Below are 22,547 nucleotides of genomic sequence, written 5' to 3'. Positions count from 1 at the left end.
GCCACCTTTGTTCCTGTTGTCATTCTGGAGACATGCAGTCCTTTCATCCCCCGTCTCTTCATCTCTTCTGCTGTTTGTTCTTTGTCTCTGATCCTGGAGACGTACATTTCTCAGCCACTTTGTCTCTTCCTCTCTCCTCCTTCTGTGCCTGTTTTTGTCATTCTGGAGATGTGTAGCCCTTTCATCCCCCGCCTCTTCATCTCTTCTGCTGTTTGTTGTTTCTCTCTGATCCTGGAGACGCGCATGCCTCTCCTCCTCTGTCTCTTCCTCTTTCATCTTTTTTTGTCCTGACTCTTTGATCCTGGAGTCATGCAGCCCTGGCCTCATCCGATTCTTGTTCTCTCCCTCTCCTTGCCGCTTCCCGACAACATTTGGCGTCATCTCTTGACCATAATGTCCCCCATCACTTTCCACGCGGCATAATTAGGCTGACCATTTTTTTTACCCTAATGCTGGATAGAAGATACGAAGCAGTAACACCAAAGGATGCTGATTATTCTTGATGATGTAGTTGGCGCTCTCCTAAATGGACGTGATATAGTCACCGCTGTCCTTTGACTGCAGCAAAGGGTTTTATGGGTGTCTTGAAGTAGGTCATTACAATAAGATTTAATTATCTCTTATTGATGGGTGGCAGTTAGATCTGTCCCAATCCTGCACATGCTGATAGTGATTTGCAGAATGGGACCCCTCGAAATAGAGCTGCCCTGCTGTTTTGCTCCCATAGGTGTCGCTGCTGAGGCTGGTTGCGTCCCGATTTCCGTGATGGCGGATTGGCTCTCAGGTTAAAAGGGAGCCTGTAGATTTTGGCGAATGAGCAATTTTATACGAATATATAACCCTGAACTTTGCCTGCATTCTGTAAGTTAGCGCATTTTAATTCGATTCAGCCACAGAAAGTGCCGCTGTAATGTACCGTTTGCGCTAATTGGAGGTCACAAACAGACAGACAGAGCATGAGAGTTTTAGTAGTATATAGATTGAAAGCATCATTGGATTGCAAACATTGGAAATTATACAGTATATTGTGGGCAGATGTGTTTTAATTATATCTCATCGTTCCCTCTAACATATTTGACTGTTAAATTGGTAACAGAGATTACATACACAGAAACTGGACATGTTCATCTGAATTGTGTCTATTTCTGTTCAAGTCTATACCAGAGATTCCTGCTTCGAAATATCTTCTAACATAACTGTGCATTAAACAGGAAGTGCTGCGTGGTTGACAACGCACTTTTTGGACTGAGGCACTAAACCACATGCTCTTTCGTTACTTCAGTTGGACATAAAGATGCCATGGCAATATTTTGAAATTATCCCTCATTAATGCTTGCAGCTTAATCAACATCAGTGAAACACATTGACATGTCATTACATTGCAGTTTAGGAGATAATCCTGTGTGCAAATAGGATACCTACTTTCCTGCATTGGAATAATCACTGCTTCAAAAAGTGTTTCATTGTTTGTAAAATGGTATGGAACTTCCTGAAGTACTACATGCATGCTCGTGTCAAGTCACTCGTCTAAGTGCTACAGGTACTACGTAACCCAGTACTACCTGTCGCATGGTGGGGTGGTCGGCGACTAAACCAGCTTCCTCACCAGGCTTGCCTGGTGAGGAGGGTGGCTAGACACCCTGCAGGACAAAAAACAAGACCTGTCAAAGGGTGGATGAACCCGCTCATAGGGTCAACGGCCATTTAGCAAACACGTGCCATGAAGCATGGAAAGGGCATCCCTTGCATCGAAGCTTGGTCTGGCCATTCATTGCAACAGAACTTACCCCAGCTGTCTTGGACCCCACCATGACTCTGGATCCGGGAGGGGATGTCGAGAGGGTGGGTCTGGACCTATGGAACCCACTACTCACCTAAAATCCATTCATGCACACACTGTTCCTTTCTGCACTGAAAAGAACCATCATCATCCTATGGGATGGATAGCCAAAGAGAGACATGCATGGTACATATATGTTGCTCTGCCTTTTGATTATATCACTTATTGTTTAATTACTTTTCACATTTGGCTTATATTTCACAATATCATTAGTGAAGAGCAAAGGATAATTATAAAAATCAAAATATCTGCAGACACCCAAATAAAGTCAGAATTGACAGGAAACATTCAGCGGGTCAAACAGGATTTGTAAAACAAGTAACAAAGTTAACATTTAATGTCAAAGGCCCTTTGTCAGAACTGGGAAAGAGAAATAAACAATTTAACTTTAAGTTGCAGTAAAGGTGGGAGAGAGCTGGACAAAGCAAAAGGAATATGTCAGGACGAAACTGAGGAGAAACTGCTTTTTCCAGAGAGTAGTGGAATTCTCTGCTCAGGGAAGCAATAGAGCCTACCTTATTAAACACATTCAAGACACATACATTTTGCATGCAGAGGAAATAAGGCAGTTAGATGGAACTGAGTTCACAGCCAAATCAGCCATGATCTTGTTGAATGGTATTGCAGGCTTGACAGGCCAAGTAGCCACTCCTGCTCCTATTTTTGTTTTTAATGTAATATCTCTAATAGAGCAAGGTTAGGATTTCCAGTAGTATATTGTTGATGTATTCTGGTTGAAAAATTAATGAGGGCAGTTAGAGCAAAGTAACATAAATAAAGGCATTTTAAAACTGAAATAAGAAAATACGAAAGATGAGAAATGCAAGTAATGAATTTCAAGTCAATCAGGCCATGTTACTGAGGAGAGGAAAGATGAACTAATGTCACAGATGGGTGATCTACACCAGAGCTTGTTAGTTCTGATACAGATTGAAAAAGTGAGTTACGTAAAGCTGTTCAATCCAATATAGAACCTGGAGAGCTGCAGCGTGGCCAGACAGAAGATGAGTGCTTATGCTAGGGCTGGAGGCAATTAGCAGGCAGGTCAAAATAGTTCAGCAAATTAAAATGACAGGCAAGAGGGAAACAGGGTCAGTCCCGCCAGTGGAATTAGTGTTTTTCCATTCCCCATTCTAGTTCTTTTCTTTCCCCTTTTCCTCACCTGCCTTTCACCTCCCTCTCATGCCCCTTCTCCTTCCTTTTCTCACATGTTCACTCTTCTCATCTATCAGATTCCTCCTTCAACATTTTACCTTTTCCTCCCCATCACCTCCCAACTTCTAACTTCATTCCACCAACTTACCTTCCCCCTCAACTGGCTTCACCTGTCAGCTTCTGGCTTGTACTCCTTCCTCTCCCCCCACCTTCTTATTCTGGCTTCTTACCCCTTCCTTTCCATAGATGTTAACTGCCTGCTGAATTCCAGCATTAGGAAAAATTCACTTCATTACATAAAAGTACTTTTAAAAATAGTATTTTCCCCTTTGTATGCTTGGCTGTTATGATTAGATGGTAACATAATCTCACTTGTAAAACTTCTATTTTAATGCAGACCTTAATCTGAAAGTGACATTCATTGGTGAAAAGAACCCTTATCCTGACCTGGATCAGTCTGGTCTTTATTTTTTAAAGGGGTTGGCATGCCAGGATTAATGCTTCTCATTAGCTAATCAGTTTTGAAGTTGGAATTAGAAGACTAAATGAGTTTTCTGTTAGTGTTCTTTATTCAGATAATAGCTGGCAGTAGTGTGTGTGTGTGTGTGTGTGTGTGTGTGTGTGTATATATTAACTGAGTGCATCAAAGCAAAAGATTGTTAAGTGGAAAAGTAATATCTATATTATTTCAATAGCCTGCTTAAGTTAATGTTACTACAATGAAATAGGCGTGATAAAAATAAACTAATAACAGCATGAATGATGAAATACTGCAGATTCCGGTTATTTTTATTCCTTCGAGTTGAAATTGCATAACGGGAAACCAGAATAGATGCCAAAAAAAGTTGTTTGACTATGACTGTAATCTGGTGGAAGAGTCAACACAAAGTCTTATTGTATAAATAATAAATATAGTTGGAAATCTACTAGTTAAAATCATAGAGTAATAGAATAATACAGACAGACATAGGCCTTTCAGCCTGCTGGCAGGTGCATGCCAACTACAGTACCCTCCCTGCTAATCCCAGTTGCCCACATGTGGCCTAAAACCCTCTAAGCATGTCCTGTCCATATACCACATATACCTACTCGTGTGTTTTATATGTTGCAATTGTACCTACCTTCACCACTTCCTCTGGCAGCTGATTCCAGGTACTCACTACTCACTGGGTTTTTAAAAAAAGTTACCCTTCAAGTCTCTTTTAAATTTCTCGCCTCTTAGCTTGTATCTGTGCCCTCCAGCTTTGGATTCCCGAACCCTGGGAGTAAAACTATGAGCATAAACCTTAACCATACCCCTCATTATTTTATAAACTTCTATGAGGTCACCTCTCATTCTCCTATGTTTAAAGGAATAAAGATATAGCGAGGCCAATCTCTTTCTATAACACAGGCCTTCTAGCACAGGCAACATCCTTGTAAATCTCTTCTGCATCCTCTCCAGCTTGACAGTGTCTTTTCTATAACAGGGTGGCCAAAACTGCACACAATACTCTCAAGTGCAGTCTCACCAACAACTTAACAGAAACATAATGTCTCTGCTCCTAAACTCAGTGTCTTAACTGATGAAAGCCAGCATGCTTGATGCCTTTTTCACCACCCTGTCTATTTGTGCTGCAGCTTTCAGTGAACTGTGAACCTGTACTCCCAGATCCCTTTGTTCCACCACACTTGTCAGTACCCTCTTATTCACAGTATAGATCCTTTCCTGGTTTGAATGACTCAAATGTGTCACCCTTTCACTGTTAAGATAACTGCAGAATCTCTTAAACCCTGTATGTCAAACCATCTCATGCTCCCTTTTTTGCTCTCCTGATTTTCCTCTTAAACCTGCCCTTAAACATTTTTATTCATTGAGGAATTAATTTGTACTCAGCTTGTCCCCATGATGTGGCTAACATCTACAATGCTCTGCATCCTCTTTTGACCCTGAGCATTGGAGCCTTCATACTAAATGGTGATGCAACCAGTGCAAATGCTCTCCACTGCATAACTGTATAAATTTGCTAGATACATTGGTGGTAGACCAAATCTCTTCAAGCTCCTAATGATGTACAGCCATTGGCATGCCTTCAACAACAATATAAATATGACAAAATACATTTATTTATTGTAGAAGACTTTGTGTGTCTCTCCTGTCAAGCAACTTAATTGGCACCAATTCTGCTTTTGCTATATGCAATTTCAACTCAAAGGAGTTAAAATAAATGGAATCTGCATCATTTCACATTGATGCTGTTATAAGACCATAAGAAATAGGAGCAGAATTAGGCCATTCAACCAATGACTCTGCTCCACCATTCATCATGGCTCTTTTATCATCCCTCTCAAACCTGTTAACCCAATGACTTGGCTTTCATAGCCATCTTTGGCAATGAATTCCACAGGTTCACCACCCTCTCTCTATCTAAAGAAATTCCTCCTTACCTCTGTTCTAAGGGGACTTCTTTGTATTCTGAGGCTGTCTCCTCTGGCCCTAGATACCCCCATAATAGGAAACATCCACTCCATCTAGGCCTTTCAATATTCGATAAGTTTCAGTGAGGTCCTTCCTTATTCTTCTAAACTCCAGCAGATACAGGCATAGTGCCCCTCCATCTATCTTTGTATCATCTGTAAATCAGTTTATTGTTCTACATGAACCTTCTTTCTACTTTTTGGAACTGAAATCCAGCAATGTTATGCTCCTTTTTGTCAGGCCTGAAATATTTTTAAAGCATGATATGTTCTTGTCTCTTTCCATAATTGCCCTGTTCAGTAAAATATGCAACTCCATTCTGATTTTATCAGAGCTCTTCACCAGTGCATGGAACATGTGCTTGCACCTCCTAAAAATAAAGTATTTTAATCACATTATGAAGAGAGGCACATTTGAGGAGGAGTGAGAGATCTCATCCTAGACAATACAGACACTGATTTTTCATCCACCATATCCTTTCTTATTTGTGTCCTCTAAAGTGCCTTTCTATCCTGCTATCAACTCACAATGGCATGCAGTTTAGCAAAATCAACAGACATTGATCCCCTCATCTAATTCTTTGTCGTAGTTTGTGCAGGTGCAGCACCAACACCAATCCATCTGGCACCTTCCTACTCGCAGCCTCCCAAATAAAAAATGACATTATCTTTCTAGCAAGTTTTCTTTCGGTCTAGGCTTCATACTGAGTTGCTAGAATTCCCACTTAAGTGCCAGAAAGTTGTAAGTTCAAGTCCCACTCCTGGAACTGAAACAAAGTTTTGTCCAAAAAAAATCAGGGCAGAATTGAAGAATGCTTTACTGTTGAAGGTTGTGTCTTTCAGGTGAGATGCCAAATTAGGGCTTTGTTTCACCTACAGATGGATATGAATGTTCCCTACATTGAAACAGTGGTGATGTTTCAAAGATAATTCATTGTCAGCAAAGCCATTTTATTTTTCTATGTTATGTTTTCTTAACTTGAATTCTATTTGAGTTTAAGTTATGGAGTATGTGGGTGCCTATTTTTGCTCTTGACATTTCAAAAGGTAAAGAATATGTTTGCCCCAGTTCTCAACAGCATCCTCAGTTTATTTGCAAATAGAAATAATTGGGAGAACCAAAACCTGTGAAACATGGTATTTGTTTAAGACAACATAAAACTGTTTAAAACTGATAATTTAGCCTCTTTGCAATTTATTTGTTCAGATCATTAGCAACATTCTTATTCTATAGTGAGTAGCGTACATGTGCTTTCGACTCATGAAATACATTTACAATACAGCTTAAAGCCTACTACCCAGCCCTGGAACATGCATTTCTTTGTTAGGATTTTCATTGAGCAAAAAGCTGTTAGTGGTTAGCATTTTTTTTATTAAGTGCAATCGTGAACAATAGCCAGATCAGAAATGCTGATCAAGTCAACTAGTTCCCAAAGAGAACTCTGACAGGCCAATCAGATGGTTCACTGCTGCTCAGTGATAGAACACAAAAATATCATATGCCAAGTACATAGAGCAGGCACAAGGGTTGCTAGCCCCTGTACCCCAGAAAAACACCTGAGCAGTGCGGTGGAGGTATGTGCTATGCATGACCCGATCCGAAAGCATCATGTTGACTTATAACAGATCGGGTTCATGGTGGAATAGCTTAGTCAAGGATGGGGTGATCAGCACAGATGGACAAATTATACCCCCACTATCCTGCATCTTGTGGTAAAAAATGGAATAGTAGCTGTATCACTTTGCATTTCAAGGGACTCTTAATATTTCTACTACACTAAGATAATATTTAGAAATATGAAATAACAAAAGTGCATTATTTTAATAAGTTTACATCTGTCAGCAGTTTCTACTGATTTCATAGAAAATAACATAGCCTACTTCTCTGGTTCAGTCTTCAAAGAAGCAACTTCAATATTAAGTCCTGTTGAAACTATTTTTAAGTGTTCTAGTTTACCAAGAATTCTATTGTAGACAAAGTTCTATAATTCCACCCCCACCCCAATCCATTTACCTATTTACTTGCAATTTTGGATCTGCTGGCAGCTGTACCATTGCTTTGAAGTAAACCAACTGATCATAATTTTTTGGTGGTGCATTGTTCCACCAGAAGAGTTAAAATAGCCATATTTAGCTAAGGTTTGAGCACTTGTATTTACTGTATGTTGGCTGATGAAGCGGTCAGCATGAAAAGGCCCTCTTTTCCCCTTCCACTTTCATTTCCCACCCATATGAAACCCCAGTATGTTAGTTTACTAAATTATATGGTAGCAATGTAAATAGAGAAGTAGTTTTTGTAGCAATCAGCTGGAATTGCATGTCAGTTTCCTCTAGTTATTCTGCATTGAGAATTTACTAAGTTTTCTAACCCATCACTCATCACTTTCATGTGTTGGATCCAGCCTAAAGAAAGGAAATTATGTTGACCCAGTGACAGTGGAGATTTTGGTTTGGCTAATGTTACTAGTGAGTTAAAAGGATAATACTGTTTCTGATTTCATGTTGCATTTTGAGTGATTAGCAGTAATATGTTGGCATAGTCTACGCTACATATTAAGTGAATCTGGAAATGGAAATAGTCTGGAATAGTGAAATTTTGTGATAACAAAATAATTCAGTGTTAATGTTGCCACACCTACTGATCTTGTATTGTCAGCTTTAGAGTTCCCAATCTGGGATCCACAGATCCAATACTATTGCTTAATAGTATTGGTTCATGGCATAAAAAAGGTTGAGAACCCCTGCTGTAGTCCAGACCTTTCATCATCCTTTCATTGCTACTTTGGGAAGCATGAAAGAATAGACAGTTTAGGTCTGGCATTGCTATGTATGAAACCTGAATAGTATTTTGTCTTAATGTGGCATTTTTCTTAGTATGTAGACAGTATGTTTTAAATTATATGATAGCTGTTCAAATTGTGTTTAGTGCATAGTGTTTAGTAGGTAATACCAATTAGATAGATCAACAAAAATGAATGAAAGTATCCCAGTTGTAAGTCGACAAATTAGAAGTTTTTTGTATAGGTCACCACTGTTTAAGAACAACAGAGCTTCTACCATTGAAAGTAACTGAAATTCAAAGGAAGCTGAAACTGTTTGAGTGGGCTGGCACTAAGAAGCCCGTAATTTGTGTGGATGCTTTGTTGAGCTTACCATTAAATGTTCTGATTCTCAAGATGAAGAGGTGATCTTTGTCATCTGCCCACACACACTTCCTGTTGAACAGCAGACCAATCACTCCAGCTCTGACTGCGCATTCATAGTCTAGCACCCACGCACAATCAGATGGAATATTCTTACAACTTGCCATTAAAACCTGAATTCATAGTGAATCAAAGGATCATGTAACTGATTAGTAATTCACTATGGGAAATGAGTGGTTTCCCAAGCAAGCACTTGAGAGAAAAATATACACAATATCTTAAGAGTTTTATTGTGGTATTCAGATAATGATGTAAAGGGGTAATAATCGTACAAAATACATTTTAATCATGCTTGCTTTTACAGAAATGATTGGTCAGAACTAGAGTTATTGTTTGTTTCAGTTTTTTTCTAACAACAGGTCTTGTATAGAATTTAAACATCCATAAATTTAATTAGTTATGCCCAAACTGTAGTTTTCCATTCATTTCCAGTATATTGGTGTTTAAAGTCAAAATAGTACTGTTTAATTAGAAGTATAAGCTTTTGACTTGTTTGAAATGTGATGAAGTCACAGGATTCTTACCAAAGTTGCAAAATTTGATTTCATTTTGAATTTGTAGTTTGGTAATGAATTTGATGGTATTACCATGTGAACTTAAATTGGTATTCTGTTATTAGAGGAATGCCATTTAAATGGAACAAATCATTGATACCCTGCTTATTTTTCCAAGGCTGTTTCCTGTATGAATTAATTTCATTCCATTCTCTACTTAACGAAGAATATCATGGGTACATGAAAGTAATACTTATGAGGGTATTGGATATAAACAAATGAGGTTAGAGCATTAAAATGGAACACAGTAAAGCAGATATTTGTTTTGAAAGTTACATTTGATGTCAGCATTTCTGCAAAAATGAAACTTACTCCTTTTCTGAAGAGGGTACTAATACTCTTGGTGACCCAGCAGGTAGTGGCTTACAATGCAGTCATCACACCTAACACACTTCCATGTTTCCTTAATCATTTCTGTCAGACAGTGCAGAAGAAAAGTATAATTTTAAGTAAAGCATTTCTGTGATTTGCTTTTGTATTAATTAATGAACCATGATGAGAACACAACTGGATTTAGACTTTTAATTTAGAAAGAGAATAGACATTTTCAATTTTCTTACTGAGCAATTTTTTTTCAAAGAAGCTAAAAGCTTCTTAAAAGTGCTTCATTTAAAGTTGTTAATTTTTGGGTTTCAGCGATAGATTAATACATTTGAAAAATTGTTCCAGATTATGGAAATTAGCTGAGTTGTGTCAAACTAATTTAAGATTTTGGGACATGTATTGCAATTACTGACTATCTTGACTGTAAATTAAATTTATTTACCTTACTAGGAAGTGTGACGACTTTTTGATTTTAGAGTAAGCTGTCTACGATTGCAGATGGATTAACTTATCTTTTCTGAACTAATATATGGCCAAAAAAATGTCTATTTATTCATTTACTTTATCTACCCAGATTACATACACAGATCCGTAGTGGACATGACTGGAAAATTTAATTTGAAACACTTCGCACTGTTGGTGTTGGAAAGCTGATTTAACCAAGTCTCAGAGTAATTTGTATGACTCAAGTAATTATTGCATCTTCCACAGTATTCTTAGTAAGATCTTTCTATATATAACAGTGGGACATCATTCTAATCCACTTCCGCACCAAACTGCCTCTAATTCTGCTAAATTCTAGAGAGTTTAGACTTAGTCTACCTGCTCTTTCCTCATAAGGAACCTTCTTCCCAAGAATCAATCTAAGTGTCCTTCCCTACGCTGATGCCAATACGCAGACCAAAATGGCATGTGCACATGTTGTGGTCTCACCAATATCCTGGCCATTCCTGGTTTACCTACCCATTTTTGTAGTCCAACCCATATCACCTTTTAATTACCATCTGCACATGCAATTTAACTTGGTGTATCCTGTGTGTAACCTTGTGTTCCTTCATACTCGACCTATATTAGTTTGTTCACTCTTTCAAACTGTTTACAAAAACTCCGATAATCCAGCAGGTTGACAGATTTTCCTAAGTATTGAATGTTATTCCTACTAATGCCCCAACACACTTTCAGTTCACTTTCTTTAAACGTTACACAGTAATATTATAAATTTTCCAGTGAACCTAGAAACTATAACGGCAATGCTGGAAACTGGGTGCCTGTGAGTTTAATGAAGCATTGCAAGTTTTATCTCGTTCACCAGATGTTGAACTGTAAGAATTTCAGAATGATCAGGTGGTGGATTATCAAGCTTTTACTGTGTACTCTTTATACAATCTCTTTGTGTCTTTCTCCTACATCCCACATTCTCTTTTTTATATCATTTCAAATCTTGCTATTATGGGCCGGGCCCTTCATTTAATTCATTAATATAGATTGTAAACAGCGGAAGCTATCAACACCAGGCATCCCACTAGATTCAGTTTGCCAACCTGAAAATGATAAATTTATTACCCTATGAATCCTAACCTTATGACGATACCTTCTATGAGGCACCCTTTTCCAGTAACTTTTAGAAATACAATTCATTGATTTGCCATTGTTTATCTTTTTAATTATATCCTCAATAAAACTGAAATTTCTAAATGTCATATTACCTTTTTCTTAATTATGGTCTGGCTTTTAGTTCCCTGAATTTTTGCCTCTCTCCTGCCCTGAATAGTAGTGGTTTTCTTATCTGCATGGAGCTTTTCAGAATTTACGGAACTGTGAAGATCATTACTAATACATGCACTATATCTAACCTACTTTAAAACCCTAAAAGCCAAGCATTAGGTCCAGTGAACTGTTCAATTTCAGCCCCATTATTATGCTTAATTTTTTTTTAGTGATCATTCTTCCATTTTGTCCTCTAGTGTTCTATAACATTACAGAATATTTTTGCATTTGTGGTGGGAAAGGAGACCACATGTTCTTCTACTCAGTCCTCTCTTTTAACATAGAAAATGTACAGCACAATACAGGCCCTTCATCCCACAAAGCTGTGCTGAACATGTCCTTACCTGAGAAATTACCTAGGGTTACCCATTGCCCTCTATTTTTCTGGCATTATCATTTTGTACGTAAAGTTCTGAGGACTCTAGGTGTCTCGCCTGTGCCCCAGTGCCTTACTGAAGTAGCAGTAATTAATTCAGCATCTTGACCTGTTCTATAAATTCAGAACTATGAAGGAATAGTTTACTTTTGTTAAACAAGTACTGTATATTGTGAAAATAATACCTGGACCTGTGATTATAAACTCCTCAGAAGCAGCAGACTGCAGAAAGTTTGCTTTTTTTTTACATGATTAATCAATATTAACTAAATAATTGATACTGATGCATTAAAATTATGCACAGAAAAAGTCACAATATCTATTTCAAAGCCAAGGACAACAAAATAAGTTGAAATTGGGATTTCTTTGGTGAATTAACAATAGCAATTACTAGTTAACAATAGATGATGAATAACTAAACTTAATTTTTCAGAAAGAATATAATTTAATATTTCATTTCTAACTTTGCTTATAGTCTCTGCAAAATATGTATGACATTGGATACTATTCCAAGTATTACATGTAATTATTAATATTCACTAGAAAGGAAAAGTACCATGAGGAATTTGAAAAATGCCCTGATGAAGTTGTAAGGATGCAGCAAGGAATTGTGATCAATAGACTGGTTGCCTTTCCTTTCTTTGTTTTTTGCTAAGGCAATGCATTTTATATAGCTGATTATTTATACCATTAAATTCCCAAGGCTCATCTGACAGAAATGACATTAACATAGTAGTTGGAACTTACGTAATTGTTTTTAAATATTCATGTAGTACTGAGTTATACAGGCCAGGAGAGTACTAAGAAATGCTGAATTAAATGCTACATTAGGTCTTAAATGCCTTAGTTCATGCTTCCCATTCCTGATTGCTCTCCAATGGCAGGAAGTGAGCATTGGGTGAGAAGGAATCGGGTCTACAGATGTCTTGCCCCAATAAGAATTAGCCAATATTTCCACTCATTGTTGGTTTGTTTGAGTAAGACGAGGCAGTAGATTAGTAAAAGCAGAACCCAGCAAAAAGGAAAATTGAGACCCTTTCAAATATGATATTTCCTGATTTAAAAATTGAAAAGGTCCTTAAGAATTGTACTTTGCCCTGGCTCCACAGTGAATTATACTTTTTAAAAAAGGCTCAGGATTATATTCATAAAATGTAATTTTTGCTGTTTCATTTAACAGCATCTGAGCCAAACTTAAAGGTACGGTCCAGACTAAAACAGAAAGTGGCAGAGAGAAGAAGTAGTCCTTTACTACGGAGAAAAGATGGCAGCGCCATAACCACTCTTAAAAAAAGACCCATGGATGTTCCAGGTATGTTAACAATAAGTAAAAAGTGCTGTCAGTGAAGGGCATTCTTTAGTGCTTTTTTTGTCGACATATCAATGCCAGTTCCTGATTTTTTTTCTCCCTGTTGAATTAAAATAATAAGCCTTTGATTCTGTTTCAGAAAGCTTTAAATAATTCATGTAAAATGAATATTGTGGTTATCAGAATAAAATGCTTATAAGTGTCTGGCCGTAGTTAGCCTCCATTGTTTGGGTAATAGTAATCAGAATATTTTAGTAAATCATAATTTTAATGTTGAGATTTAATCCTAACCCATTGCACTGAATGCTTAAGATTTTAAGGCCTCTTAAAGCAATTTCAACTCAATTGAATATATCCTTCTAACCCCATGATCCACAGCTTGAGGGTCAGTTGTTTTAGAAGTCAGAAAGCTTTAGCTTAGTATAAAGTTCATTCTTCCTCTGTGCTGCTTCTTGACCAGAAGTTACCAAACAGATTAAAGCTGCAGACCACAAACTGAAATTATTGTCAGTACTTCTCTGCATGTGACTTGCCAGCACATGGACACGCATGATGATATCAAATGATATGAAATACTTGCAGGTCTTCACTTGTGCAAAATAATAACCACATACCATGCCCACAAGAATTCAGATCTTAGCTGGAGGCCTGCTTCACAGTTGGTTAGAGGGCTTTATTTTACCTGAGGCACTAGCAGAGGCCAAGAGATACTCATCTTCCAGTTGGTAGGCACCTTTGTTAAAATAAATTGTGATTGATTGCCTATTAACTAGGCACCCTCTCCCAATTCCATCCCAAAAATCTGACAGGTTTTCTAAATATGTTTTTCCCTGATCACCTGTTGCATCTTTCCCTGACCAACCTTTCACCAGCTCCCCCAATCCTCTCTCTAACAGCATGCACCTCTGATATTCTACCCAGTTCTCCTCTTTCAAGATTGCCACTGTGTGCAATGACAGGCCTGTTCTGCCATGTAGGAGCCATATGTGCAGTGGAGTTTTCCATGAAATCCATGAATGTCACTTGCCTTACTTTGCACATCTTGAGTTCGAAAGCCCTAAGGGGTTTCTTGTGTCAAAGTGACTTGAAGAGTATATTGTATTCTACATTAGTCTGATCAGACACTGAATCTGATCACTGTGAATTTTGGTTATGAGAAAGGAGGCTTTGAATGTTTGATTTATTTGTTTACACTTCTTGTTCAGAGGCTGTAATGCCTATTATCGAAAGTTAAGTTGCTTACAACCAAGATCTGGTATCAAAATACAACATGTTCATAATCCATATGCTAAGTTATGGAGTGGAAACAAATTTTGCAATTTACCTTTACTCTTACTAAATACATACATAATTAAATTACCTGTCTATTGGTGGAACACAGTACTTTAGTCATTGTCCTGTTCAAAGTGAGATTTGTCACATTATGAAGGAATAGCAGGGGACTGCTTTGAGATGAATAGTTCCTTTTATTTTTGTCCTCCTGTATTCTTGAAATCAGTGAGAGAAAGGACTTGCATTTATTTCACCATTCTTGACCTTGGGATCAACCAAAGTATTTTAAAACAGTGGAAGTACTTTTGAACCTGGTCAGTCTTGCTGTGGAGGAAGTATAAAGGTCTCACAAAGAGTAATTTGATAATGGTAGGAGAAGTTTTGGGTTTAGGGTAGTATTGGTTGGGAAATTGGTAGGGCAATGGAGAAATTCCTGCAATGCAGTGCTGTGGGATATTTTACATCCAACCAAGAGGGTGATTAATGCCCTATCCAAAAAGTAGCTCTTTTAACTGTGCAACATTCCCTTATTCGTGTACTAAATTGTCAGGACAGCCTCTTCCTTTAAGTCTTTGAAATGAACATAGAACCTTCTGACTGAAAGGCAAGAGTACTGCCATTGAGCCACAGTTCACATTGCCATTATAAGGCGTATGTCCGATTTTCACGTTTTCAGATGGAAATTTATATGATTGTTACAATGTTTGATTGTACAATAACTGACAAAGCAAAGCCCAGATTCAAAATATGTTACGAAAAGTTTCTTTAAACATAAAGTACTACATAAATGCAAGTCCTTACCCCCCCCCCCCAGTTACAAATTGAATGGTGTTCATTGTGCTGTACACCAACTGCAATCCAAATTCTGTGTTGGTAATGTAAGTACACTTCTTTTAATCCAAGACATAGTGTATTTTTTAATCATAGAAAGAAAGCTGTTATATTGCAAAAATGGTTGTTGGCATAAAACCAAAAATTTCACCATTAGTTTTTGCAGTGTTTAGCACCGAGAAAAAATAGAGCAAGCCTAAAAAAACAGAACCAACTTCTGGAATTAGTTGAAGAAAGTCTTATTGTATTCAAATAGAGTTGCCTTCCTGCATAATTCCCTTCTCTTTTTAACTGAAGATACTCTTTTTGGTGTAATCTTTAAAACAGTTGGAACAACTGGAAAGTAATCTTACTCTCCATTTTGATGTGGGGGGGCGGTTACATTTCATCTATTTGAATGCATTTGCAGTTAAAATGTTTAACACCTTTTTCCACTTAATATTCAATCTTCAAACAAGAATATCTTGTTATTAAATCTTACTGTAAGCGTTTAGTTTACTTTCTGTTTTGTCAGTATTACCTTTTGTCAATCATTTATTTTCTCTAGAGATTCAACGTTCAAAGTAAATTTTATTATCGAAGTACATATATGTCACCCATACAACTCTAAGATTCATTATCTTGTGGGCATACTCAGTAAATCTATAATATAATAACCATAACAGAATCAATGAAAGACCCATCTAGGGTGTTCACCCAGAGTGCAGAAGACAACAAACTGCAAATACAAAAAGAAGAAATAATATTATTAATAATAAATAAATAACAAATATTGAGAATATGAGATGAAGAGTCCTTGAAAGTGAGTCCATTGGTTGTGGGAACATTTCAATGATGGGGCAAGAGAAGATACCTCCTTTCGTTTAAGAGCCTGATGGTTGAGGGGTAATAACTGTTCCTGTAACTGGTGTGAGTCCTGCTCTTGATGCGGCAGTGAGAAGGAAGCATGTCCTGGATGGTGGGGGTCCCTGATGCTGGATGCTACTTTCCTGCCACAACACTTCATGTAGATGTGCTCAGTGGTTGGGAGGGTTTTACTTGTGATGGACTGGGCTGTATCCACTACTTTTGGTAAGATTTTTTGTTCAAGGGCATTGGTGTTTCCAGATCAGGCTATGATGCAGCTAGTCAATATATGCTCTATATACACATCTATAAAAATGTATCAAAGTTTGAGATGTCATGCCGAATCACTGCAAACTCCTAAGGAAGTAGAGGTGCTGCCGTGCTTTCTTCGTAATTACTTGCATGCTGAGCCCAGGACAGGTCCTCCAAAATAATAATACCTAGAAACCTAAGGTGACTAACCTTCTCCACCTCTGATCCTTCAATGAAGACTGTTAAGTGTTGGCTAAGAGCCCTAGTGAAAATTCCCAAGTATCTCCAAGTACCATTACAACAAAATGTTTCTGCTGCAACTTGCAAATGTGACTATTTGATGGTTCTCTATCCATGTAGCTCTCTGTGTTAACAATAGCATTTGGTTGTATTGAGCTTTAGTGGTTAATGTTATCTATACAGAAATGTGCACTAGCATCCAGATATTAAATATGTTATTATTTTAATATGTACAATAAATTATTTAATCATTTTGTTGTAATTGTAAAGGAACATGAAATTGAAATGAAGCTGAAATGTCTCAGTGTTCTTTGTATTTGAATTTATTGACTCAACCATATTATACTGTGACTTAAACTATGATTAATTTCAAATGCAAATAAGCTCCCTAAGAAAAAATAGTGAATTTTGCTCGTGCAGTCATGATAGCTGAGATCAAGTTACTAAAAGTGAGATTACTTTCATATCAAAAATAACTAATGAAAAGTATAAAGCAAGGAAATTGAAAACTACTGCCAAAGTACATTTCATTAAACATTGTCTTAATATTTGCAATCTTTAAAAAAGAATATAAATGAAATCTGGAAATTAAGCTCTAATAATTGGCATTGATACGGTAACAAAAGGGCCTGTTTCTGTCCTGTGTGGCTCTATAATTACATTATTAAGCTGTCTTTTTGTATGTTTGTAAAAACTCATGCATAAAATTTTATCTGTCATCAGTAAGTATAATATAGATTTTTTTTTAATATCTCACTAGTGTTTTTTACACTCTGCAAGTTATCTTGTAATTTTAGTTACCTACGTAGAGAGAAGATGAGGGAAAATGGGAAGGGGAGCTTGTGGAAATGTGATGGCCATCTACACATCAAGAAATGAGTGTGTTCAGTTCAAAAAGTATAATGATATGGATGATAGAAGTTACAGACAGGAAAAAGTGTTACACAGCTAGGGAAGCTACAAATACACTGATAAGGAGGTAAATCTACTTCATTTTTTTGAATTTTTTAATGAAGTGTTGTACATTGAAGTGATGATGGATTGTATACTATTGTTCGATTTAACTCATGTGAGCAGGTTAGCAAGGGTCTAAAGAAAGTAAACCAAATATACTAGGCTTTGAAATTGAAAGGTAGAAGAAATGTGCCACCATGCACAACATGGAAGAGTATACATATCAGAAAAATTAACATAGTAAGTTTCTCTTAGGAATAAAATCAGACAGTGACTAAATGGGATCTTTAAAATCATAGCTTGTGATAGAGCAGATGCAGAGTGAATGAAAAATAGACATCAATGTAAGATGGTTACCAAGTACTCCTGTAGAGTATTCAGAAGAGACTTCTCTGTGAAAGAGTGGTGAGAATGTGGAAATCACAAGAAATGATTGAAAAAAAATAACAAAGAAGCGGTTAATAGAAGGCCAGACAAACGTATCGGGTTTAATGATATAGAACAGATTACCTGGATGGATTTTGATGAGGGAAAATGGAAGAGGCTAAAGTGAAGCAAAAATGTTGGAATGGACTGGTTAAGCTGAGTGATTTCATTCTATGCCACAAATCCTGTCCTTTATTAATATGGTTTGTATTGATTAGTGAATGCTGAGTTTTCCCTAGTGAAATGTTGAGACCTTGATCTGTTTTCATGTTGATTTGCACAGAAGGCAGAGGGGGTTACTGTTTAATGTTCTGTTTCTGGCAACAGTACATTTTATCATGGAGCCATAGAATTGTATGACATAGGAGATAATAAATGAGCCCATTGGATTTATGCCAGATCCTGGTGAACTACAGCCTGCAAACAAATTCCCTCTTGAAGAATTTGACTCTTCAGAAAAAATCCTACAAAGATAGTGGATGTTGCAGGAAAGGAGTAATCATCATCTAGGACCCCCACCACTCAGGCCATGCTCTCTTCTTGCTGCTACCATCAGGAAGAAGGTACATGAGTCTCAAGGCCCACACCAGCAGTTTCAGGAATAGTTATTACCCATCAACCATCAGACTCTTTAACCAGAGTGGTTAACTTCACTCACCCTATCATAGAACTGTTCCTGCAACTTCCGCACTCACTTTCAAGGCCTCTTCATTTCATGTTCTCCATATTTATTGCTTATTTATTTATTATTATTTTCATTTGTATTTGCACATTTTGTTGCTTTTTGCATAGTGGTCTGTTTTGTTGGGTGTAGTCTTTCATTGATTCCATTGTGTTTCGTGGAGTTACTGTGCATTTCCGCAAGAAAGCAAATCACAGGGTTGTACGTGGTGGCATATATGTACTTTGATAAAAAATTTACTTTGACTGTTGTCACAGCAGCAAAAGTGGCTGTGTTTTGAAAAGTGGCTAAAATTTATGACTACTCTGTAGTAGAAAAGTAGATCTAGCTGTAAGGTCTGTGATGATACGTAATTTTTAAAAGTGCACATTCTTTAGGCTTCTACATTATGCTTTTAGTTTCACATTTCTTGAACAATATTGACTCTCAGAGTGAGAAGTTTCTCCTGGGGGGCAATGGTATTTGTAACTTCAAACAAAGGCATTTGCTTCATAGAACAATATGTGTGAAATGTATAGCAGTCAAGCAGGAAAGAATTAGGTTTCAGTAAATAGAAATAATTGAAGTTCAGACATAATCAGATTGGATTTACTCTTGATTTGGAACTGTGGTTCACTTTAATCTCAAACTATGCAGATTTTACTCCTGTGCTGTACACATGCCACAGTTCAGACTGATTTAGCAAAATGTCTGTTACTTAGGAAATTCAACAGTTGCAGGCTTTTTTTAAAAATGTCTCCTACTTGGTTGTTTACTGATCCAAGATGTATAGTACTGTGCAAAAGTCATAGGCACATGTATATAGCTAGGATGCACAGCACTGTAGTAATTTTATGTATTGCACTTGTACTGAAAACAAGAACAATTCATGGCATAATTGAGTGATGATGGACCTGATTCTAATATAGGTCTCTTGTGTACTGAGAGTAGGAAGAGGGCAGGGTGAGGGAAATCATGGTCGGGGAAAGGGGAAGGGAGGGGGGAGTTAGCAGGAAACACCAGTGAGATATAAAGTAATGATCAATAAACCAATTTATTTTGAATGAAATGACCTTGCCTGGTGTCTCAGCGCTGGGTGTTTCTGCAACCACGCCCCCTCCCTTGGTAGTCCTTCTCTGCCACCTGTCTCACACCCCTCCCATGATGCTCCAACCTCACCATCCCCAACATCCTTTGCTCCTGCTAGATTTACAAATTTGCTATCTGCTCCACGTTGACAAATTCAGCACTGTGGAAAGGTTTTAGGCACCCTAGCTATATATATGTGCCTAAGACTTTTGCACAGTGCTGTGCCTTGTCTAGAATACCAGCTTTCTTACAAATCTCCAATAAAAGGTAATCTATATCTCTGTGAAAACTGAATGAAGCTCAAACTTTCCATTGACTATTTTCAGAAAGATTAAGCAGATTGTGAGTGCCAATGTTACATGCATCATGAGACCATTTTGGGTGAAATGACACCTTCATGCATAGCACAATGTTATCTTCCCTTGATTACATGAGTGTACTGTATTGCACCTAATTCTTGAGCACTTCACAAGAGGAGCTAGTGTCAATTTTGACCTAAGTAAGCTTTTGCCCAAGGGTTTTGTAAGAATAGAGGTGATCCACCTGGGAACACTAATTCCAATAGAGAGAAGACTGATGTTAGTAGTACTCTGATACAGTTGGGAAACATTGTTTATTCCCTTTAATACTGAATGCAGTTAATACTAGAAATTATCTTAATGGTATGCAATTCCACAGTAAGGGAGTATTATAGGTTTCAGTAGAAACAAATATATGAATACAGTCAGCAGCTAATACTCTTGAATACTAGCAACCAAAGGTAAATTACTCCCCTATATTTTTCCTAACAAATAACATAACTGCCATTTTAGAAATTCACATGTAAGTCATGTTAATTTTGATTATGCTTTCTTGCTATTTATAGGCTATTCAGTAATCACTAAAGTAGACAAATTTGTATACCTCATAATTGTAAAGCACTGCATGCCCATTATTGTGAAATTTACGTAGGAGCATGAGAAAGTCTGCAGATGCTAGAAATCCGAAGCTACTGACACAAAATACTGGAGGAACTCAGAAGATCAGGCAGCATCTATTGATGTTTCAGGCCAAGACCCTTCTTCAATATATATTGATTAATATACCTGTTTTATGCCTGACCCAATATAATTTTCCACTGGCTTCAAGGTAGATAAAATACAGTCTTTTTAAAATCACGGCATCCAATTCCATTGAACTGAGCAGATCAATAAAGTTAAAATCCCTCCTAGTATCTTACAGTTGTGAGTTTTTTTTCTGATTAAGGCTGGTTTTGCAAAATATCTTCTTTGACTACTTCTGTACTTCTGCTCATTGATCTAAATTTTTTTTCAATTGTTAAACACAGAGTAATTGATTGCATAATTACTCACCCCCTTCAAGCCAGTATTTAGTAGATGGCAGCAATTATAGCCTTGAATCTGTGTGGATAGGTCTCTATCAGCTTTGCACATCTGCACACTGCAAATTTCCCCAATTCTGCTTTACAAAACTTCTCAAGCTCTTTCAGGTTGCATGGGGATCATGAGGGAACAGCCCTTTTAAGTCCAGTCACAAATTCAGAGTTGGATTGAGATCTGGACTCTGATTTGGCCACTCCAGGACATTAACTTTATTGTTTTTAAGCCATTCCTGTATAGTTTTGGCTTTATGCTTGGGGTCATTGTCTTGCTGGAAAACAGATCTTCTCTCAAGTCGGAGTTCTCTTGCAGACTGCATCAGGTTTTTCTCCAGGATTTCCCTGTATTTTGCTGCATCCATTTTACCCTTTACCTTCCCAAACCTTCTAGTACCACTGCAGTGAAGCATCCCCACAGCACGATGCAGCCACCACCATGCTTCAAGGTAGGGATTATGTGTTTTTGATGACGCTTACACCAAACAGCATTTAGTCTGATGGCCAGAAAGTTCAATTTTGGTTTCATAAGAGCATAGAAAACTTCATTCAGCTGACATCAGAGTCTCCCACATGCCTCTGGCAAACTCTAGCCGAGATTTCATGTGTTTCTTTCAAAAGTGGTTTTCTCTTTGCCACTCACATAAAACTGCAGCTGGTGAAGCACCCGAGGAAAGTTATTGTATGCGCAGTCTCTCCCATTTCAGCCACTGAAGCTGCTAGCTCCTCTAGAGTTGTCATAGGTCTCTTGGTGGCCTTCCTCACGAGCCCCCTTCTTGCACGGTCACTCAGTTTTTGAGGACGACCTGCATTGCTAAGCAGATTTATATCTGTGCCATATTCTTTCCATTCCTTGATCATTGACTTAACTGTCCTCCAAAGGATATTCAGTGACTTGGAAACTTTCTTGTATCCATCTCCCAACTTATGCTTTTCAATAACCTTTTTGCAGAGTTGATTGGAGTGTTCTTTTGTCTTCCTGTGTAGCTTTTAGCCAGGATACTGACTCATCTGCAGTTGGACCTTCCAGATACAATCAATTGAAATACCTTGACTGCATACAGTGATCTCTATTTAACTAATTATGTGACTTCTAAAATCTGTCGGCTTCACAAATGATTAAAGGAGATGACTACTTATGCAATCAACTGTTTTGTGTTTTATATTTGCAATTAATTTAGATCAGCGGTCCCCAACCACCGGGCCGCAAAGCATGTGTTACCGGGCTGTGAGGAACAACATGAGTCTGCTGCACCTTCCCTCATTCCCTGTCACGCACTGTTGAACTTGAACATAGGGTTGCCAACTGTCCCATATTAGCCAGGACATCCCGTATATTGGGCTAAATTGGTTTGTCCCATATGGAACCGCCCTTGTCCCGTATTTCCCCCGCTAAGGTAGGGCGTTCCTATGAAACCTTTTGTGCCAAAATGGCGTAAAACAAAGAAGCAATTACCATTAATTTATATGGGAAAACATTTTGAGCGTTCCCAGACCCAAAAAATAACCTGCCAAATCATTCCAAATAACATAAAAAACCTAAAATAACACCAACATATAGTAAAAGCAGGAATGATATGATAAATACACAGCCTATATAAAGCAGAAATAACGTA

General features: G+C 37.6%; 1 protein-coding gene across 11 annotated transcripts in view; it reads left to right on the top strand.

Annotated features, from left to right (window-relative positions):
• Positions 1-22,547, top strand: part of hdac4 (histone deacetylase 4) — a 498,261-nt gene that overhangs the window by 328,774 nt on the left and 146,940 nt on the right. For 10 of the 11 annotated variants that reach the window (XM_072261459.1, XM_072261453.1, XM_072261454.1 and 7 more), the window contains one exon: positions 12,857-12,988. The exons of the other annotated variant lie outside the window; for it this stretch is intronic. In XM_072261459.1, coding sequence (XP_072117560.1) covers positions 12,857-12,988 — 132 coding nt within the window. The remainder of the gene's footprint in view (positions 1-12,856; positions 12,989-22,547) is intronic. 11 annotated transcript variants of the gene reach the window in all.

Source organism: Mobula birostris, chromosome 6 (genome assembly GCF_030028105.1).
Source record: "Mobula birostris isolate sMobBir1 chromosome 6, sMobBir1.hap1, whole genome shotgun sequence".
Classification (NCBI taxonomy): domain Eukaryota; kingdom Metazoa; phylum Chordata; class Chondrichthyes; order Myliobatiformes; family Myliobatidae; genus Mobula; species Mobula birostris.
The sequence above is the reverse complement of the archived record's forward strand: the minus strand, read 5'-3'. Positions and strand labels throughout refer to the sequence as shown.